At 41.4% G+C, this 18570-nt stretch overlaps 1 protein-coding gene across 1 annotated transcript in view; it reads right to left on the bottom strand.

Annotated features, from left to right (window-relative positions):
* Positions 1-1776: 1776 nt before the first annotated feature.
* Positions 1777-18570, bottom strand: part of RAI2 (retinoic acid induced 2) — a 128936-nt gene continuing 112142 nt past the window's right edge. The window contains exon 2 of the mRNA XM_036747136.1: positions 1777-3961. Coding sequence (XP_036603031.1) covers positions 2192-3856 — 1665 coding nt within the window. The 5' untranslated portion in view covers positions 3857-3961 and the 3' untranslated portion in view covers positions 1777-2191. The remainder of the gene's footprint in view (positions 3962-18570) is intronic.

The following is an 18570-nucleotide window of genomic DNA, read 5'->3' as shown; positions in this document are numbered from 1 at the left end:
CCTCTCTGCCCCACATCTGTCTGGCAAAGATGCCTTAACTCAGGCTGGTCACACTCCAGCATTTTTGCCTCCTCCCAGAGGATGGTGGTGATTGTTGGCTATGATAGTTGGAGTGGGGCTATAACTCCATCAGTGTTAATTTAGGTCAGCACGACACGTGGCATCAGGCCTGGCTCTAACCTATTCTCCCAGGACCCTGTAATCTAAAGTGAAAAGAGCCTGAACTTTTCCAGCTACAGTCTAAGGAAACTCCTGGAGGGAAATCTTGTGGCTAATTAGTCCTCTAACATTTTTGCATGCACCTACACCCAAAGGGGCCTTTAAAGCACTTGCCTGGAGAATGAATTATTTTTTTATTATTTTTTTTCTCCTTCAGGAGCCAGGGGAGCTAAGAGTCTTCTCACCACATCCTGAATGCTGAGGGAGGGATGCAGGGATGGAGGGAGAGCAGAAACAACCATAAGCCCTCCCTTCTCTCTAGGAACAAGCATTAGGTCATTAAAACTTGTCCCCAAACACAACAATTTTGTCTTATTGGGAATCAGAACAAAGCTCAGGACAAAAACTAAAGAAACAAAAAACCTCAAGAAACCTAAGTAGAGGACAGAAATGGGAAAAGTTCACACCATTTAAAAGCAGAAAAGTTGCAGTTTGGCTTCAGGGTAGCAGAAGGGAATCGTTAGCCTGATAGGAAGCTGCTACTTAATTGTTTGCCGTGATGTTGCACTTAAAAAAAAAAACCTGGTATGTTAAAAAAAAGCAAGCAATGCATAAGACTACAATGATGTATACGGTATAGGAACAGTTAAAAGTGTAACCCTGTAATAATATAATAAAAGCCATAGAACAGTTTCCTAGTTGCATTTTTCCTGTTAGTGGTCAATACAAACTATTGGGAAACTCATGAAGTGCAATACGTGAACACGTTTTAAGCCTGAAAGCAGACGTGCAAAAGTAAACTACCTCTGGCATAGTTTCAGACACAATGTGTGAGGTGCCACCCTTCAGATTTATTTTAAGTTCACATTCCCACTTGCTAGCTAGTGTGGGTGGCTTTTACATTGGCAGGTGACAGTGTTACAGTGTTTCTTTTCCTCCTGTGAGTATTCATAAGAAATAGTTAAACTAACAAAGAACAATGCTTTCTGTCCCATATATCTTGATTCAGGCTGGGAAAAAATGTGGAGAATTCTCCTTACTCATTTGGCAGCCAACTTTCTTCCTATCTCGCATGACTACCCCAAGGGTTTTCTATCAGTCAGAGCAGTCTAAGTAGCACCTTTGAATTCTGGGTGCTTTCAAAGCAGATTCAGCAATAGAGATCCTCCAATCATAGATTTAGAGCTGAAAGGGCCCTCTAAGGTCCTCTTATCTAACCTCGTTTTAAAAATGAGGAAATTGAGGGTGGTTAAATGTTGCCCTTAACATCAGGGGCAGAACGTGAATCGAGGTTCTCTTTCTTTAGAGCCAGGGCTAACCTTCTGTCATATGACCTTGCCTCCCTAACATTACTTCTTTTTGAGTCATTCTTCCCTGTTTGTTTCTAAGGCAAATTCAAATAGAATCCATAGAATTTAGGGTTTAGAAATCTTTCAATTTACAGATTAGGAGAGGCCCCAAAAGGGTGAAGTGATCATGTGTAGTGTGTCTGGCAGTTCCCTGATGGTGCTATTGGGTAATAGAATTTTTCTCAGTCTTTTGGAACCTAACAGCTTAGAGTTATAACCCAGATAAATGCTTCACAGTTTACAGACTTTGGGCCAAACCTACCCAGTTAATCAAAGCAAACTTACAAATGACAGAATGCTGCAACCAATTAGCACATACAAACATTTATTTTGAAATATTCATCCTACCCATTATTAGGAATTACATCATCAAAGCACTTTATGGCAGTGAAAATAGCTTTTACCCCCTCTGACTCATCCGTTATTCCATTAAAGCTGCAAAAATGTGCAATCCACTGGAAAAATAGGTTGCTTTTATTTACTCTTTCAGGAAAAGTTGAAAATTAAAAAAAAAGAAGCCAAATCAGCTTACAGGGAATCTAGAGCTGATCCTTTCCTCCCACCTCCCCACTACCCCCAAAAAATAACTTACAAAGATAGTTTAAGTTTTAAATGCATTTTTTAAACCAAGTGCATCTTTCCCCATAATATTATAATCTCATTTTTTTTTAAAAAGCCATAATTTACTTTCTTGGAAAAAAGGCAGCCAGCCGTTGCTTTTTGATTGGAAGAATGTGTATTTCCTGGGAGTTCATTTTCTTTAACTTTACACTCCGGTTTTTGATGGGTTTCCTAAGGGATTCTGCATTTTCCCTGGACTCTGCCTGGCCCTTAACATCATAGCATTGCAGCACAGAATCCTGGGGAAGGTCTCTCTTGAAGGAAAAGTTTTTGGTGGACACCCCTGAGAGGCCTTTGATCTTGCCACAAAAAATTGTGGGCACTGCATCCTTGACAGAGACGATGACTTTGGCCGTCTGTGACGTGCTTACAATCTCAATGTTATTTCCAGTCTTGGGCTCACAGCCTGGGCGGCTGGTCTGGTCCACCAGCCACTTCTGCTGTTGCCTCAGGAGCTCGGACGAGTTGCTGCTGCTGCCATTGCGGCTGTCTTTGATGGAGGCTTCATGTGGCTTAGGCTGGGTGAAAGGGATAGCCGTGCCCGACAGTTTCTCCATCAAGGGAAGGGCTGGACTGTCCATGGCTAAACTGGGACACACAACTGCCTCTGGGAGAGGCCCAGAACCTCCTGCCTTTCGGGAGGAAGAGAGGGATAGGTCTAGTGCACTATCTTCAGGGTATGGTGGGGGGCTGACCTCGCTTGCTTTGAGCAAGGGCATGGACTTCATGGAAAGGTCCAGGGCCTCGTTCTCATTGCCCATTTTGATCACTGTGTGGCGGCTGAGTTGGGAAAACTCCCGCTGCTGGAGAAAGTTGAAGGGTTTTATCTCTTCCTTCTCAAGAGGGGTTTGAGTTCCTTTACAGGAATACATACTGAAGGAGGGTGGCTTGGGGAAGTCGGGGCTGAGTTTGGATTCAGAACTATGGGGCACAGCTATAGGAATGGGAATGGGAATGGGAACTGGCACTGGCAAGGGGACAATCACAGGATATGGCACCAGGAGAGTGGCTGGTGGGACCAGAGGAGATAGTGGAGAGCTAAAAGGTTGAGGTGGGACAGAAGCATAATCTGGAGGAGGTTGACAAGGTGATGAACCTAGAGTCCCCTGGGAAGGAAACAAGTCCTGAAGAACAGCAGCAAACCCAGGTGTCTGAAATACTGGGGGTAATACAGGTTCTTGGGGTTGACTGGGGGGTTTCTGATCTAGCAGCTGGGGTTGTCCCACAGGGGCAGAAGCCCCTTGGAAAAGATTGTTGTGAATGGGATTGGCGGGACAGGGAGCACTTTGAGGCAAGACCAGTGGAGAATTTAAATGTTGGAACACATGCTGCTCTAGGAGGACAGGCAGCGGCACTGGACCTTGGGTAGTCATGACATAGGGGGTATTATTGTTGGGACTGATCTGAGGTGTGGTGCTTCCTGCGACTTGCAAATGTATTGGCAGGACCACTGGGCTGTCCCCTAAGCAAATTGGCTGAAGCACAGTTGCTGCGACTTTCAGGGCTACCCCGCTTTGTGATTCTGCTGGAGGGGTCAGGATGGAAGGGGCTGGAACAGTCACCAGTGGCGAAAGTGCTTTTTTCATCAAGTCTGTTGAGTTGATATTCCATGCCTCAGCAGTGATCAGCTGGGCCACCCCATTTTCCAGTTTGTTATTGGCCAAGGAGGGAGGAGAGCTGGTAACATCCATGGGGAGGTTTTGGGTGTCCTTGTATAATTCCTCCATTGTAAGGGATTCGTGCGTTTTCACAGAATGAGAGTTTACATCGCTGTTACCAGAATCCCGGTTGTTTCTGGTTGACCAAAGGCATTTGCACCAACATAACTTGGCCTGGAACATAGAAATATATTTTAAGCATAGTGTAAATCACCATTAAAATAATATTTGTGATTGCTTTAAAGATGTCTATCACAAGCCCATCCTCCCAAAAACCAAAACAAAAAACCCCAATCCATCCAAGAAACTCAACTACCCATCCTTTTAAATGTTTCCATATTTTAGCTAACTGCAGCATGGAGATTATCTATATATGTAAACATTACTGATATCTCCTTTAATATATACAAACATACACAATCATCTGTGGGTGGAGGACACTAGTGAATTTAGCAGATTATTGAGCTATAAACACAGATGATTTAATGACCAAACTACTAAAGTGAAGTCAAACGAAAAAAATTAGAGCTCAGAGTCTTGTTTCCCCCAGGCCGGGACTCAGCTTCTCTGTTTAACCTCTTAAAGTCACGTCAAGTCAAAGAGAGTCTTCTATATGCCAGGCACTAGGTTAAGTGCTAGGGATACAAAGAAAAGGAAAATAATAATAAAAATAATGGCTAATATTTATTTAATGCCACGCCCTCTGCTAAACACTGTGGATACAAAGGAAGGGAAAAATGTCCCTGCCCTCAAGGAGCTCACAATCTAACGGTGGGGACAACATACAAACATCTATGTACAAATAAGATAGACACAGGATAAATTGAAGGTAAGCTCAGAGGGAATGTACTAGCATTAAGGGGGATTGGGAACAGCTTCTTGCTGAAGGTGAGATTTTAGCTGGGACTTAAAAACCCAACAAATCTTAAAACATAAACCCCCAAAGCTTTATTCTGTGTAGCTACATGGTCCAGGTAAGAGCTATTAAGAGCAATCTTGTTTATTGTCAGAAAGATAGCAATAGCTAGGTTTCTTGAAAAATCGGCTTTTAAAACCCCATACCGATTGGAATCCTCCCAGGAGAGGGAGGGAAGGGAGTTTGGGCCTGAAAAGCATTTTTTTTAAAAAGAATTTTTTTTATATCAATGAGTCTCCTAAAAATAGAACAGACAATGCACGAGAGTGATCATGTGCAACATGGGAATCAACAGGGATGGCAATGCCTCAGTGTGTGTGTGTGTGTGTGTGTGTGTGTGTGTGTGTGTGTGTGTGTGTGTGTGTGTGTGTGTGTGCAGGGTGTTTTTATCAGTCTTCCTTCCCAATAATAGGAAATCCTCTTCCCCAGAGGCAGGTCTCTTGCTAAGAGGTAAAGAATACAAATCAAAGCTGGCTTACATTTTCTCTAATTAGCTAATCTGTCACCTGACTTCCTCAAATTTTAACCTGACCTGAAAAGGCAGAGAAGGAGGAGGAGCAGGAGGAGGAGGAGGTTTGCCAGAGGAAGTAGTTTTGGGGGCTGCAGAATTGTGTCACTTTTTGAAAGCATTTGTCCTTAAGTCATTGAGAGTTCTCAGGGTCAGGATGACCCTATGCTAATGTGTCTTTGAATTCTACTCTGTACACAAGGAAACAAGCATATATAGTTCCTAAAGTAAGGACTGCAGCCTGTGATACGAATCGCCATGGAAACTTGTCCATATTTAGCATTGTTACCATGGAGAAGGCAGGGACCATGTCTAACTCTGGGATCTGTACAGCGCCTAGAGCCCTGGTTGATGCTCAGTAAGAATTAAATAGCACCGAGTCTACGTCTTCATTTAGACTGGACAAGACTTCTCCGATCCAGGTTCTCCACCTATCTGTAATGACACACATGTGCAAGGAAATTATCTTGCCACCATTCCCCTGAAATTAACAGCTCTCAGTTCCCAACAAAATAAGATGGGCAGCAAAATACACTTTGGTCTTACAAATAAACCAGCAAAGTATAATGATCGAGAAGGAAATTAAAAAAGGTCTCCTCTAAGGGAGAAACTTTTTCCCTGTGGTGGAAGAACAAGAGAAGGGGTTTGGGGTACTGAGGGCACTGAAAGTCCAACTGTTTCTGGAAAGAAAAAAGCAATTATGCCACTTGGCAGCTGTCCATTTAAATATTTGGGAGCTAGGGTCCCTAACCAAGATGACAATGGGTCTGCCCAGAGTGATGATCTCTCCAGGACAAGGCAAGTTTAGACAGCAGTAGTGGTAGTGATAATATAACAATAACCACCACCACCAAGGACCACCAATAACAAAAATGGTAATGTTAGCACTTATAAAGCACTTTGAGGTTTACAAAGCACTTTATACAGGTTATCTCATCTTATCTTCACAACAGCCCTGGGAGGCAGATGCTATCACTGCCCTCATTTTAACGAGGACGAAACTGATACAGACAGAGGTTAAGTGATTTGCTCAGGGTCTCATAGCTAGCAAGAATCTGAAATAGGATTTGAATTCAGGTCTTCCTAATTTCAAGTCCGGTATTTTAGCCACTGTCTAGTAATTGGTTTATCTCTGTCGGAGGGGGTTAGTTTATTTGTTTAGCTGTTTAATCTCCTCTATCAGATTATAATCTTGAAGATAGAAAGTTTATAATTTAGTAAGGGAGAAACAAAATACTAATGCCTTTCACACAAACATCTAATAGGCCTTCAATTAGGCTATTGACCTAGAGACCAATGGTTTCCAATGTGTGGGGGTCTATAGTCTGACCGTCTTCAAATTTGGTGGTCAGGGACCACCTAGGATGTGTGTGTGTGTGTGTGTGTGCTAGGCTTCATTTTCGTAACTTGCCTTCCCTGCCCCCAGATACCGTCTTTACCATCCTGCAACTGTATTAGGGTTATATGATTTCTCAAAGTTAAGGTACATTTTCTTAAAGGGCGGGTGGTGATGACATGGACATGTAAGTTCAAATGGGTTTATTAGCTTACTTGGACAGTCAGCTATAGCTAGAGGGGATGAGGAAAGATCAGAAGCCAACAGGGCAGGGAGCAGTTTCCTCATCTGTGAAACAGAAATGATATTTACAGCACCTCGCTCCTAAGTTCCTGAGCTGGGGGCAGTTAGGTGGTACATCAGATAGAGTACCTTGTTCGAATCTGACCATGGACCCTTACTGGCAGTTCACTTAACCTGTCTCAGCTTCAGTTCCCTCATCTGTTGTTCATTCATTTCAGTTGTGTCTGACTCTTCATGACCTCATTTGGGGTTTGTTTGTTTTTGGCAAAGATACTGGATACCTAATTTCCTTCTCCAGCTCATTTTACAGATGAGGAAACTGAGGCAAATAGGGTTAAGTGACTTGCGCAAGGTCACACAGTGTCTGGGGCCAGATTTGGACTCGGGTCTTCCTGATGCTAGACCCTGAACTCTATCCACTAAGCCACCTAGCAGCCCAAAACGTGGACTATTTTTGTTGTATTATTCCCAAAATAAGTCCTGTTCTAACTTGACCTTTCCTAAAGCACTGGTCTGTTCTAGAAAAGATTCTAATAATAATTCTAATTCTATAAAAGATTCTAATAATTCTAAAATCTTGGAATCCTGCCTAGAGAACTCTTCTTTTGCCCCAAAGCCTTGCCCTACGACCTGCCACCTGCCACCTTCTTGTTCCCTAGCCGAGGTCACCTGCTCAATAAACATCAGAAAAACATTCTTCTACCAAACTGGGCACATTGTAACCTAGCCCACAGACTGAGACGGTCCCTCTAGGAGACAGTATGGCAGTCATAAAGCTACAGTGACAGCGACAGAATAAAACCCAGCAAATGAAATTAGGGTTAAAAGGGCAAGTTGCTGTCCCTGGAGGATGAGCTAAGACTGCTAAGTAATGATTGGGGAGGAGGCCGGGGCTCATTCCCAAGAGCTCAGAAGCAAAGCTATTCATTAACTCTAGGCAGAGGCCTCAAAAAACCTCTTCAAATCAAATAGGCGTCAAAAGAGAACCATTAACTAATGAACAGTTGCACCTTGTCACGAAGAGGAGGTGCTAATTTGTTTCTTTGGTGACAGAGAGTGGGTTATTTTGAGAGTATTTTTTCTTTTTTCTTTTTTGAAATGGGATTAAATGAGGTCACCCCTCAACATTCTCTCTCTCTCTCTCTCTCTCTCTCTCTCTCTCACTCTCTCTCTCTGTCCCTCCATCTTTCCTCCTTTCCACTTTAAAGTTACAACTAGGTGGATGAAGTCAATGATCTGCCAATCAAGATAGGGGAGAATCTCAGGTTAACCTTGATTATCTCTAGCCATTACCAGCTTTTCCCTTTTCATCACCACTCCTCCCTTGCTCCCACCATGTGCAGGCCCTCTCTTTCCACAGAGCAAGAATATCTGGGGCAGTCAGAGTTTATGAAGCCCATTGGGAATCTTATGTAGCACCTAAGGCCTGGCCACTCTTACTCTTCCAATCCTAATTTTTACTGGCTGGTCTGCCTTGTTCTCCCCTCTGGGTTCTTAGGGATAATCCTGAGTCAGTTTATCAATCAGTAAACATTTATTGAGCACCCACTTTGTGCCAGGCATGATGCTAAATGCTGGCAACACAAAAAGAGAGGAAAGACATTCTTTGCCCTCAAGGAGCTTAAAATCGAATGGGGGAGATAACACAGGAACAAACACATTCAAAGCAAGCTAAAGACAGAATAATTAGGAAATAATTAAAAAGGGAAAGAACTGGAATTGAGAGGGGTTGGGGAGGGCTTCTTGGAGAAGGTGGGATTTTAGGTGGGACTCAGAGGAAGCCAGGGAGATCAGAAGTCAGAGAAGAGGAAGAAGTGTTCCAGGCATGGGGGACAGCCAAGAGATTGAGTGTCCTGGTCATGGAATAGCCAGTATCACTGGATAAAGACTGGAAAGGTGGGAGGAAGCCAGGTTATAAAGGGCTTTGAATGCCAAACAGAATTTTTTTTTATTTGCTCCTGCAGGCAGTAGGAAGCTCCATTCAGTCACTAAAGTGATTTTCCTAAAATGCAGATCTGATCATGCCACCCCTACCCCCAAAACCTTCTAAATAGCTGGGGGAAGCAACAATTTGGCCATTGGAGCAATGCCCCCATGAGAAGGCCTGAAATATTTAAAGCTATTTCCTAAGAAAGGATAGATGGGGAATAAGGGTGAGGAACCATAACACGTAAAGATGGAAATCTTTTGAGTGAATCAAAGAGTTGATAATACTAAAAACCAGAGTGTAGTGTATCACTGTCTTTGAACTCAGGAATACAAATCTTCCTGACTCCAGGCTAGCACTCTGTGGCAGAATGGAAAGAACACTGTATCTGGAGTCAGGAAAACCTGAGTTCAAACCTTGCCATCGGATACTTATTAGCTGTGTGACCCTGAGCAAGTCACTTCTCTCTGCTATATCTTCCTCATCTCTAAAATGGGGATAATACAGTGTCAGGAGGAGCTGAGTTCAAATGTGGCCTCAGACACTTGACACATGTACTAGCTGTGTGACCTTGGGCAAGTCACTTAACCCCAATTGCCCTGCCAAAAAACAAACAAACAAAAAACCAAACCAAACAAAATGGGGATAATAATCATACCTATCTCCCAGGGTTGTTATGAGGATAAAATGAGATAATATTTGCAAAGCACTTTGCAAACTTTAAAGCACTATACAAATGGTAATGATTCTTAAGCTTATGATTATACAAATTGTCATAAATGAGAAAGTTCTTGACTCTGCTTGTTTTATCTTTGTATTCTCAGCATCTAGTACCGTGCCTGGCACAACATGGGTGCTCTAATAAATACTTGTTACACTGAATTTATGAAGCTGCTTTTCACACAGTTGGTATCAAATGTGCCCACATCTTTCTGAGTTCTTTGTTTTTTCCTTGGCTGGTTTCTCATATAGATCTCTCCATATTTCTGCATACCCCTTTTGGTTGTCATTTCGAGTGGTCATATAATGCTCCATTTAGCTATAGCATGATTCTGAAGTGATTCTCCTGGGAACCTTTCAGTATCTTCAAGTATTTGATTTTGGCCCCATGAATATGGTCTGTCATTGAGGGGCTTAAGATTTTGGCTCTCAGGGAGACGCAGGGAAAGTAGAAAGAGTTTGTGAATTTTTCAGTGAAGTGGACAGATTTGACACCTGGTCAGTCAGTCATTCAAGATTTTATTGAAAACTTAGTATATGCCAGGTGATACAAAGAATCAGAAACAGCTCCTGCCTGTGAGGAGCTCACGTTCTAATGTGTAAATAACTAGGTACATACAAGATATATACAGAGTGGGTAGAAGGTAACCTAAGAGAGGAAGGCCTGAGTGGCTGAGGGGGCCTGGTTGGGCTCTCTTTTAGAAAGTGGGACCTCAGATGAATCTGGAAGGAAGCCAGGGAAAGTGAGAGGCAGAGATGGAAAGGGAGAGCATTCTAAACATGGGGGGACAGTCCATGCAAAGTACAGAGACAAAAGAGAGAATGTCATGTCCAAGAAACCACAAAAGAGGTCCAAATCTCTGTCAAACAAAAGGGTTGGACTAGATGACGTCTGAGGTTCTTTTCTAGAGCCTACCATTCTGATCTTAATGTCAGCTACTACCATGGTTAGACTTGATGGCTCTCATGTTTCTTGGTCTTTGCCTTTTCTGGGGTTAAATCGATAACACCATGCTGATTTGTGGAGTCCTACAGAAAACCATAAGAAGCAGTTGGCAAGGTAGATAGAGTGTCAGGCCTAGAGTCAGGAAGCTCTGAGTTCAAATCTAGCCTCAAACACTAACTAGTTGTGTGACCCTGGGCAAATCACTTAACCTCTGAGTCTCTCAATTTCCTTGTCTGTAAAGTAGGAATGATAATAGCACCTACTTCCCAGGGTTGTTGTGAGAATCAAATGAAATAATATCTGTAAAGACTTAGTACAGTGCCTGGAACACAGTAGGCACTTAATAAATGCTTATTCTTTCCCTCCTCCCCCTCCCATTGCACATTAAAATAAGAGGACTACATGAAGCTATTTCTCTCATCTTTCTTAGCCCAGAGATATACTGAATATTTCAGAAACAAATTCCATTTGGGTTAAAATGGTGAAAAAAAAATGTTTTTCTTGTCCTAAAGACTATAACAACAATTGATTACTTGCCCAGCAACTAAATTTTCTGAGATTTTACCATCAGCATGGCATCTTGTACTGAAGTTTAGAACATTATTATTCCATTAAAAATTCCTAATATGGTTGGAATCCACAGACTAAATATAAAAATTCTGGGACTGGAAGGGATATCACACCTGTAACTCCGTACCTCACCAAGAAGAACCAAAGCAGCCAAATCTATTATGGGGACTAATTCCCCAAAATGCTATCCATTGATGTTTACAAACAGAATTTAACCTTTTTGATGATAATCAATAATTAATTGATAAAATTGATTAAGCATTTGCCAGGCACCATACTAAGTGCTGGGGATACAAAAAAAAGGGCAAAAGACAATCCTTGCCCTCAAGGAGCTTACAGTCTAATGGGGAAGACAACATGTAAACAAATATATGCAAAACAAGATATGTACAGGATAAATAGGAAGTAATTAACAGATGGAAGACACTAGAATTAAGAGGAATTAGGGAGGGCTTCCTGTAAAAGATAGGACTTAAAGGAAGTCAAGGAAGCCAGAAGGCAGAAATGAGGAATGAGAATATTCTCACTCATGGAGGGTAGCCAGAGAGAATGCCTGAAGTTGAAAGATGGAGTTTCTTGTTCATGGAACAGCTGAGAGGCTAGTGTCACTGGATCAAGGAGTACATGGAGTGAAGTAAGGTATAGGAAGACTAGAAAGGGGTGTGTGTGTGTGTGTGTGTGTGTGTGTGTGTGTGTGTGTGTGTGTGTGATGCCTATGTTATGATAAGCAGAAGAGCTGTTAATGTGAGTTTATAGAAGATGTTAGAATCTATCTCCAGAATCATTCAGATTGACCATCTAAGCAATACATTCAGAGTATCTCCCCTCAGCAGATTTTGGCAGATTTCCAAGATCCCAGTCCCCCCACCCCAGAAGTACAATATCTATGCTGGGGGTATGGGAAAAAGATAAAAAAAAAACAGATGAAAAGAAGAAGGTAAGGCTTCTGATGACAGGTAACATGCTGTATGATATCATTTAGGGGACAGGACTGGATGGAGGGAAGAGATGGCGCTCAGTCCCATTGCCCTTGAAAAGCGTAGGCAACCTTGTAAGTCAACGCAGTAGCCCAACTTCCTGACTTGGATTTAACAGCCAGTTGAAAACCTTTGTTGTACTATGGAGACTTAACATTAATGCCCTATTTCTTGGAGCAGAAGGGAAGATGGAAGGAAGAAATGGTTGGTGTGGACCAACAATTCTCTAACCTATTTGTGTTCACTTCTCAACAACAAAGCTGTAGTCAGAACTTGATAAGCTGCTATGGGTCTTAATCAGGTAACTTGCATACTCTAGACGAGGGCTGCCCAAAACACGGGCCACGTGCCCCATGCGGCCCGCCTGTGTCCACCACAAGCACAGAAATCAACACAAATGCATTTATGTGAATTTCCACACCCGTAGGAAACACTGGCAGGCCCCATAAAATCACATTGCTGGCTGCATGCGACCTGTGGGCTGCACTTTGGACAGCCCTGCACTAGACCAGAGAAAAAACAAAAGATCCTGTCCTCTGCTTATAGAATCTTGGCTTAATTTAATTCAATTCACAAGAACCTACGGTTTAGCATTGTGCCTGGCTTCCCAGTGGAATATATGTTAACTGACAGATTGTTTAGTCATTTCGGTCAACTCTGACTCTTTGGCAAAGATACTGGAGTGGTTTCCATTTCCTTCTCCAGCTCATTTTACAGATGAGGAAAATGAGGCAAACAGGGTTAAGTGACTTGTCCAGGGTCACACCACTAGTAGGTGTCTGAGACAGGATTTGAACTCAGGAAGATGAGTCTTTCTGACTCCAGGCCTGGCACTCTATCCACTGCACCACTTAGCTGCCCAACTGCAAGATTATATATATATATATATATATATATATGTACTATATATAATGATGACAGCAACGACAACAACAATATAATTATTAGACAGGAATGGCCAGCACTTATATAAGGTTTGAAGGTTTGCAGGGTACTTTGCATGCCATCTCATTTGAGAAAATATTTATTAAATGTTTACTTATGTTTAAGTTTACTTAAGTGCCAGTCACTAAGCATTGGATATACCAACGCAAATAAGCAAGACAATCTCTGTCCTCAAGGCACTTGCATTTTACTGGGAGAAGATACATAAAGGGGAGTTAGAAGGGGGTGACGATGACATGGTATTGCCATAAATAGGAATGGGGTGTAGGCCTACTTCCTGGCAAGATAAGGTAAATGTTCCTCTATCAGAGCCCACAGTCCCAGAGATAGTGTTCAAGGTTTCTGTGGGGAGGGTAGGCAAAGAATGATGACTAAGCAGAGATGGTGGAAGGATACTGGTCCCTGATTAAGTATGTAGGTGCTCCTCCACCCATATCACCCCCTCCCCATACTCCTCCACAGTCTAGTTCTGCCCAGCTTCTTGGCCTTCATTTATGACTCTAGCAAGGAAGAACTTAAGACTCAAGTCAATGGATCAGATATACTTAAAGTGTTACCACTCATAAGTAACTAAAATCCAAACTGAACTTAAATAGAGGACCGATGTGAGAATGGTGGCTTTAAAGAGATTGCAATATTTAGAAGTATGGACCAAAAGTTACTAAACTGTGCATGCCCTTTAACCCAGTGTTAGGTGTGTAGCCTAAAGAGATGAAGGGGGGAGGAAGTAAGAGGAAAAGGACTCCCGTGCACAAAAATATTTATATTAATTCTTTTTGTGGTGGCAAAAAAAGTAAGCTAAAGGGGGTGCCACTTAATTTGAGAATTTCTGAACAGAATATGGTATATACAAATATGAAGGAATGCTATTGTGCTGTAAGAAACAGTGAAAAAGATGGCTTCAGAGAAACCTGGGAAGATTTGTATGAACTGATGCAGAATGAAGTGAGTGGAGGAGAAGAATAATCTATGTAGTAACAATAGCATTGTAAAAATGTACAACTTTAAAATGACTTAAGACTCTGACTCTGTCCCTCGAATCACTTAGCTGCCTTGTTGAAAGTCACACTTCTATGAAAGGAGGAAATGCTTCCTATCCCGTCCCTGTTCCTCCAATCCCAAGAACACTGACTGCTCAGACTGCTTTCCAACTATATCCTTTCTGCTGCTTATATAAATTCAAAATTCAATAAACTGCTGTATATAATGTATTGTAACATTATTGGGACTGCAAGCAACATCAAAAATGGCAGGAAGGGGATGTCAAATTGGATAGTAGTGGATTTGAGGGAACCATGGCAAGATGGGGAAGGAAGGTGGAATACAGTAACACTAGCACAACACTAGCACAAATTCAGATGTCTGGATTTAAAAAAAATATAGACTCCCCCCCACCCCCTCCCTCCCTCGCTCTCTCTCTCTCTTTTTTTCTCTCTCTCTCGAATCATAATGCATAACACAAAACATAAGAAGGAGCTGCTACATTTCATGACCCAATCCAGCTTTTTCACACCCCTGATTTCAGGAGAGAACCAACACATTTGATGCTATTCTCAGGAGAACAAGGCAGTTGAGGGATCCCCAATACATTGACAATGAAGATGATAGGATATGCAGGGTTTTCCTAAAGTTTCCTTACACTTCTCCAATTCAACAATTCCTTTTGTAGACATGCTTAGAAATAATTTGTAAATGGCACTTAAAAGACATATTGGCTAAGGTCACAAAGCTGTTCACAATGACAGGGTAAACAAGGCCTTTTGGTGTGGTTAACAGGCTCAAAAATCCTCATCAGTGGTGAGAAGATACAACTTGTTCTTAAATGCTGTTTACAGGTCTTAAACATTTGCTGAGCACCTACTATGTAGGAGGTCCTGGGAATAAAGAAGGCTTTGTACAGAATGAGTGTTCAATAAATATTCATGAAGAAATGCATGACTGAAAGGGGAAATTGATAATCTATTATCCACAGCCTGATACTCAATTGTATATAAAACTTTAAAAACATGCTAACTTCATGAATATATAGTCTATGCACATATGTAATCATGCAGCCAAATTAACACAATTCATTTCTTGGCCCGTAAAATCAATTTTCTTTTCTCTCTCAACCAAGGTATAAATATCTAGTAGAACCTAATTAATTTGTACCTCACTCATTCCTTCACAGCTTGTGATCATTCCGACACACAGTATTCTTCTGAGGACTATTTATGAAAAAATCAATTAATCAACAAACACTTTTTAAGTACCTACTATATGCCAGGTACTGTGTTTAGGTGTTGGGGACGCAAAGCGCAAAGGATGAAAATATCTCTAGTCCCAAAGAGATTATATTCTAAAGGAGAGAGAGAAATATGATACTAAGGTAATATAAAGGAAACTCCAGGGGTAAAGTTCAGCATACTTAAGAAGCAAACTTTTTCAAGTACCTTTAAAAATATATGTTTAAAAATTTATGTTCACAAATTAAAAATAAAATAAATAAAAAATTTAAGAAATATACAAGTTGTTCTGTGCATATCCTTTGACCCAGCAATACCACTTCTAGGTCTATATTACAAAGAGATTTAAAAAAAGGAAAAGTACCTATGTGTGCCAAAAATATCTGTAGCAAAGCTTTTTGTGATGGCAAAAAATTGGAAACTGATGGGATGTCCCTCAATTGGGGAATAGCTGAATAAGTTGTGGTATATGAATACTACTGTGCTGTAAGAAATGACGAGCAGGATGCTGTCAGAAAAACCTTGAAAGAGTTACATGAACTAACGCAAAGTGAAATGAGCAGAACCAGGAGAACATCATACAAAGTAACAACAATACTGTACAATGATCAACTGCGAATGACTTGCTGTTCTCAGCAATACAAAGAACCAAGACCATTCTCAAGGGCTTGCATTAAAAAATGCTATCCACCTCCAGAGAAATGCAGATCTGAATGCAGATTGAAGTATACTTTTTTTTTAACTTTCTTTACTTTTTCATGGGGTTTTATTTTTGGTCTCTGCTTTCTTTCACAACATGACTAATATGGAAATATGTTTTGATGACTGCACATGTGTTACCTATAACAAATTGCTTGCCTTCTAATGAGGGGGAAGGGGAAGAGGAAGGGAGAGAACTTGGAACTCAAAATTTTAAAAAACAAATATTAAAAATTGTTTTTCCATGTAATTTTAAAAACATATATGTATGCATACATATACATGCATATGTATCTATATGTTGCTCAAGATATAACCAGGATAAGGTGATTGAGGCATCTGTGTGTGAAGGGGAATGAGAGGAATTTTTTTTGGCAGGGTGAGGGGCATGTAGCCTCCTTTGGTTCAATGCCTTGCCTGGTTCTTATCCCACAGTTTTGTCCACCAACTCTCACAGGTCCTGTCCCTATCATGCTCCTCTCTTGGGGTCCACCTTCTTTCCTTACTACACAGGCCCAACTGGGGCGGACTGTCTACAATGCATCAAAGGTACTAGGGATCTGTGCCACATGTGACACTTGAGATTTTGAGGGAACATGGTCTGCCAGTCTCCCCCTAAACAGTTTCTGCTCATACCTCCCTCCCCCTCAAGAATAAACTTATCTAGCTTTTGTTTCTGATGTTGCCAAAGTGCTAAGTCTACAGATGACTTTTACCTACTCATTAAAGCAGGCCTAGCAGTATCTTGAGGCAGCTAAGTGACGCAGTGGATAGAGGTTTGAAATCAGGAAGACTTCTCCTCCTGAGTTCAAATCTGGCCTTGGATACGTATGAGCTGCGTGACCTTGGGCAAGTCACTTAACCCTGTTTGCCTCAGTTTCCTCTTCTGTAAAAATGAGCTGGAGAAGGAAATGGCAAGCCACTCCAGTATTTTTGTCAAGAAAACCCCAAATGGGGTCACAAAGCATTGGACGTGACTGAACAATAACAACAGGATATGTACTGAAGTTATAACATGGTTTCTTTAAAAATTCTATAATCAATAATAAAAAAAAACCCAAGCTAACTCAGATTGTACTTCTCCCCCTACCCCTGTCCTCCCTAGGTTGTGCTGGATAGAGTGTTGTTCTTTGAGTCAGCAATTTAATTTTTTTTTTAATTTAAATTTTGTCTTGGATATTTTTTTTAAAATTTATTTAACATATTTAGTTTTCAGCATTGATTTTCACAAGAATTTGGATTACAAATTTTCTCCCCATTTCTACCCTCCCCCCCACTCCAAGATGGCGTATATTCTGGTTGCCCTGTTCCCCAGTCAGCCCTCCCCTCTCTCACCCCACTCCCCTCCCATCCCCATTTCCCTTCCTTTCTTGTAGGGCAAGATAAATTTCTACGCCCCATTGTCTGTGTATCTTATTTTCTTGTTGCATGCAAAAACATTTTTGTTTGTTTTTGAACATCTGTTTTTAAAACTTTGAGTTCCAAATTCTCTCCCCTCTTCCCTTCCCACCCACCCTCCCTAAGAAGTCAAGCAATTCAACATAGGCCACATGTGTATCATTATGTATAACCCTTCCACAATACTCATGTTGTGAAAGACTAGCTATATTTTGCTCCTTCCCAACCCATCCCCCTTTATTGAATTTTCTCCCTTGACCCTGTCCCCTTTCCAAAGTGTTTGTTTTTGACTACCTCCACCCCCATCTGCCCTCCCCTCCATCATCCCCCCCATTTTTTTATCTTCTTCCCTCTTTTTTCCTGTGGGGTAAGATTCCCAATTGGGTATGTATGGTATTCCCTCCTTAGGCCAAATCTGATGAGAGCAATGTTCACTCATTCCCCCCTCATCTGCCCTCTCCCCTCCTCCCACAGAACTGCTTCCTCTTGCCACCTTTATGTGAGATAATCCATCCCATTCTATCTCTCCTTATATCCCTCTCTCAGTATGTTCCTCTCTCATCCCTTAATTTGATTTTATTTCTTTTAGATATCTTCCCTTCATCTTCAACTCACCCTATGTCCACTCTCTCCCTCTCTCCCTCTCTCTCTCTCTCTCTCTCTCTCTCTCTCTCTCTCTCTCTATATATATATATATATATATATATATATACATACATACACATTCACCCATATATATACATAAACATATATGTATGCATATTCCCTTCAGCTACCCTAATACTGAGTTCTCATGAATCATATACATCATCTTTCCATGTAGGAATGTCAACAAAACAGTTCACCTTTAGTAAGTCCCTTGCAATTTCTTTTTCTTGTTCTTTTTCTTGATTACCTTTTCATGAGTCTCTTGATTCTTGTGTTTGAAAGTCAAATTTTCTATTCAGTTCTGGTCTTTTCACTGAGAAAGCTTGAAAGTCCTCTATTTTATTGAAAATCCATATTTTTCCTTGGAGCATGATAGTCAGTTTTGCTGGGTAGGTGATTCTAGGTTTTAATCCTAGCTCCATTGACCTCCGGAATATCGTATTCCAAGCCCTTCGATCTCTTAATGTAGAGGCTGCCAGATCTTGGGTTATTCTGATTGGGTTTCCACAATACTCAAATTGTTTCTTTCTGGCTGCTTACAGTATCTTCTCCTTGATCTGGGAGCTCTGCAATTTGGCAATAATATTCCTAGATTTTTGGGGGGGATCTATTTGAGGAGGCGATCGATGGATTCTTTCAATTTCTATTTTGCTCTGTGGCTCTAGAATATCAGGGCAGCTCTCCTTGATAATTTCTTGAAAGATGAGATCTAGGCTCTTTTTTTG

Source organism: Trichosurus vulpecula, chromosome 2 (assembly GCF_011100635.1).
Source record: "Trichosurus vulpecula isolate mTriVul1 chromosome 2, mTriVul1.pri, whole genome shotgun sequence".
Lineage (NCBI taxonomy): Eukaryota > Metazoa > Chordata > Mammalia > Diprotodontia > Phalangeridae > Trichosurus > Trichosurus vulpecula.
Note: the sequence above shows the minus strand (reverse complement) of the source record. Positions and strands in the feature narration are given on the sequence as shown.